General features: G+C 53.6%; 1 protein-coding gene across 1 annotated transcript in view; it reads right to left on the reverse strand.

Moving 5' to 3' along the window:
* The window catches only part of LOC119594794, a gene marked incomplete in the record, with an annotated part of 7170 nt that extends 6539 nt beyond the window's left edge, over positions 1–631 (reverse strand). The window contains 1 exon segment of the mRNA XM_037943884.1: positions 1–631. Coding sequence (XP_037799812.1) covers positions 1–102 — 102 coding nt within the window.
* Positions 632–683: the final 52 nt, after the last annotated feature.

The raw sequence follows: 683 nt of genomic DNA on the forward strand, positions 1-683 counted from the left end.
GTTTTCCTGGCTGGGGCCACGGGTCCTGAGATGGGCCTGGCCGCGCCCCCGGGGCTTGGAGACAAAGAGGCAGGAGCCACGATACCTGTCGACGTCGTGCATCCTGGGAGGCAGCGATTCCTGAGATCCTTCAATATCACAGTCGGTGACACAGCCGGGCGCGAACTCCGCGCTTAAGCTCTGCTCTGTTTATCTACAGATGTATAGGTGCGCATGCACGGTTACGCTCAACTAGGCACTGATACCTTAGCTACAATTCATACACTTGCAACACATCCCCATTATACTGTACACTAAAAAAAAGAAGGGCTTCAAAGGCGGATTCTGTAGAAACGAAACCCAAAATACTTTTTTTCCTTTTTCTTCTAAGATAAAAAGGCCAAAACAAAATCATTTCCTCTCGTCGAACGGCATGAACCTTCCACCACGACAGAATGGCACAAAACAGTCGTCGCTGGTCGCATTCCACCTGTGTTCCATCCGACGCCGCGGAGTCACGTGGCCACAATCATGCTGGTCGGGAGCGGCAGCGTCCAACCTACACACGCGCCAAAGCTACACTGACGATCCGCCGTGGCCGCGCTCACTTCCTCTTTCACAACCTACTAAACTCGGCCACCCGGGGATGCCACACACCTCCACATACGTCATGCATTCGACTTCACGTCCATCCGTCGCGCTTC

Source organism: Penaeus monodon, chromosome 34 (assembly GCF_015228065.2).
Source record: "Penaeus monodon isolate SGIC_2016 chromosome 34, NSTDA_Pmon_1, whole genome shotgun sequence".
NCBI classification, from domain to species: domain Eukaryota; kingdom Metazoa; phylum Arthropoda; class Malacostraca; order Decapoda; family Penaeidae; genus Penaeus; species Penaeus monodon.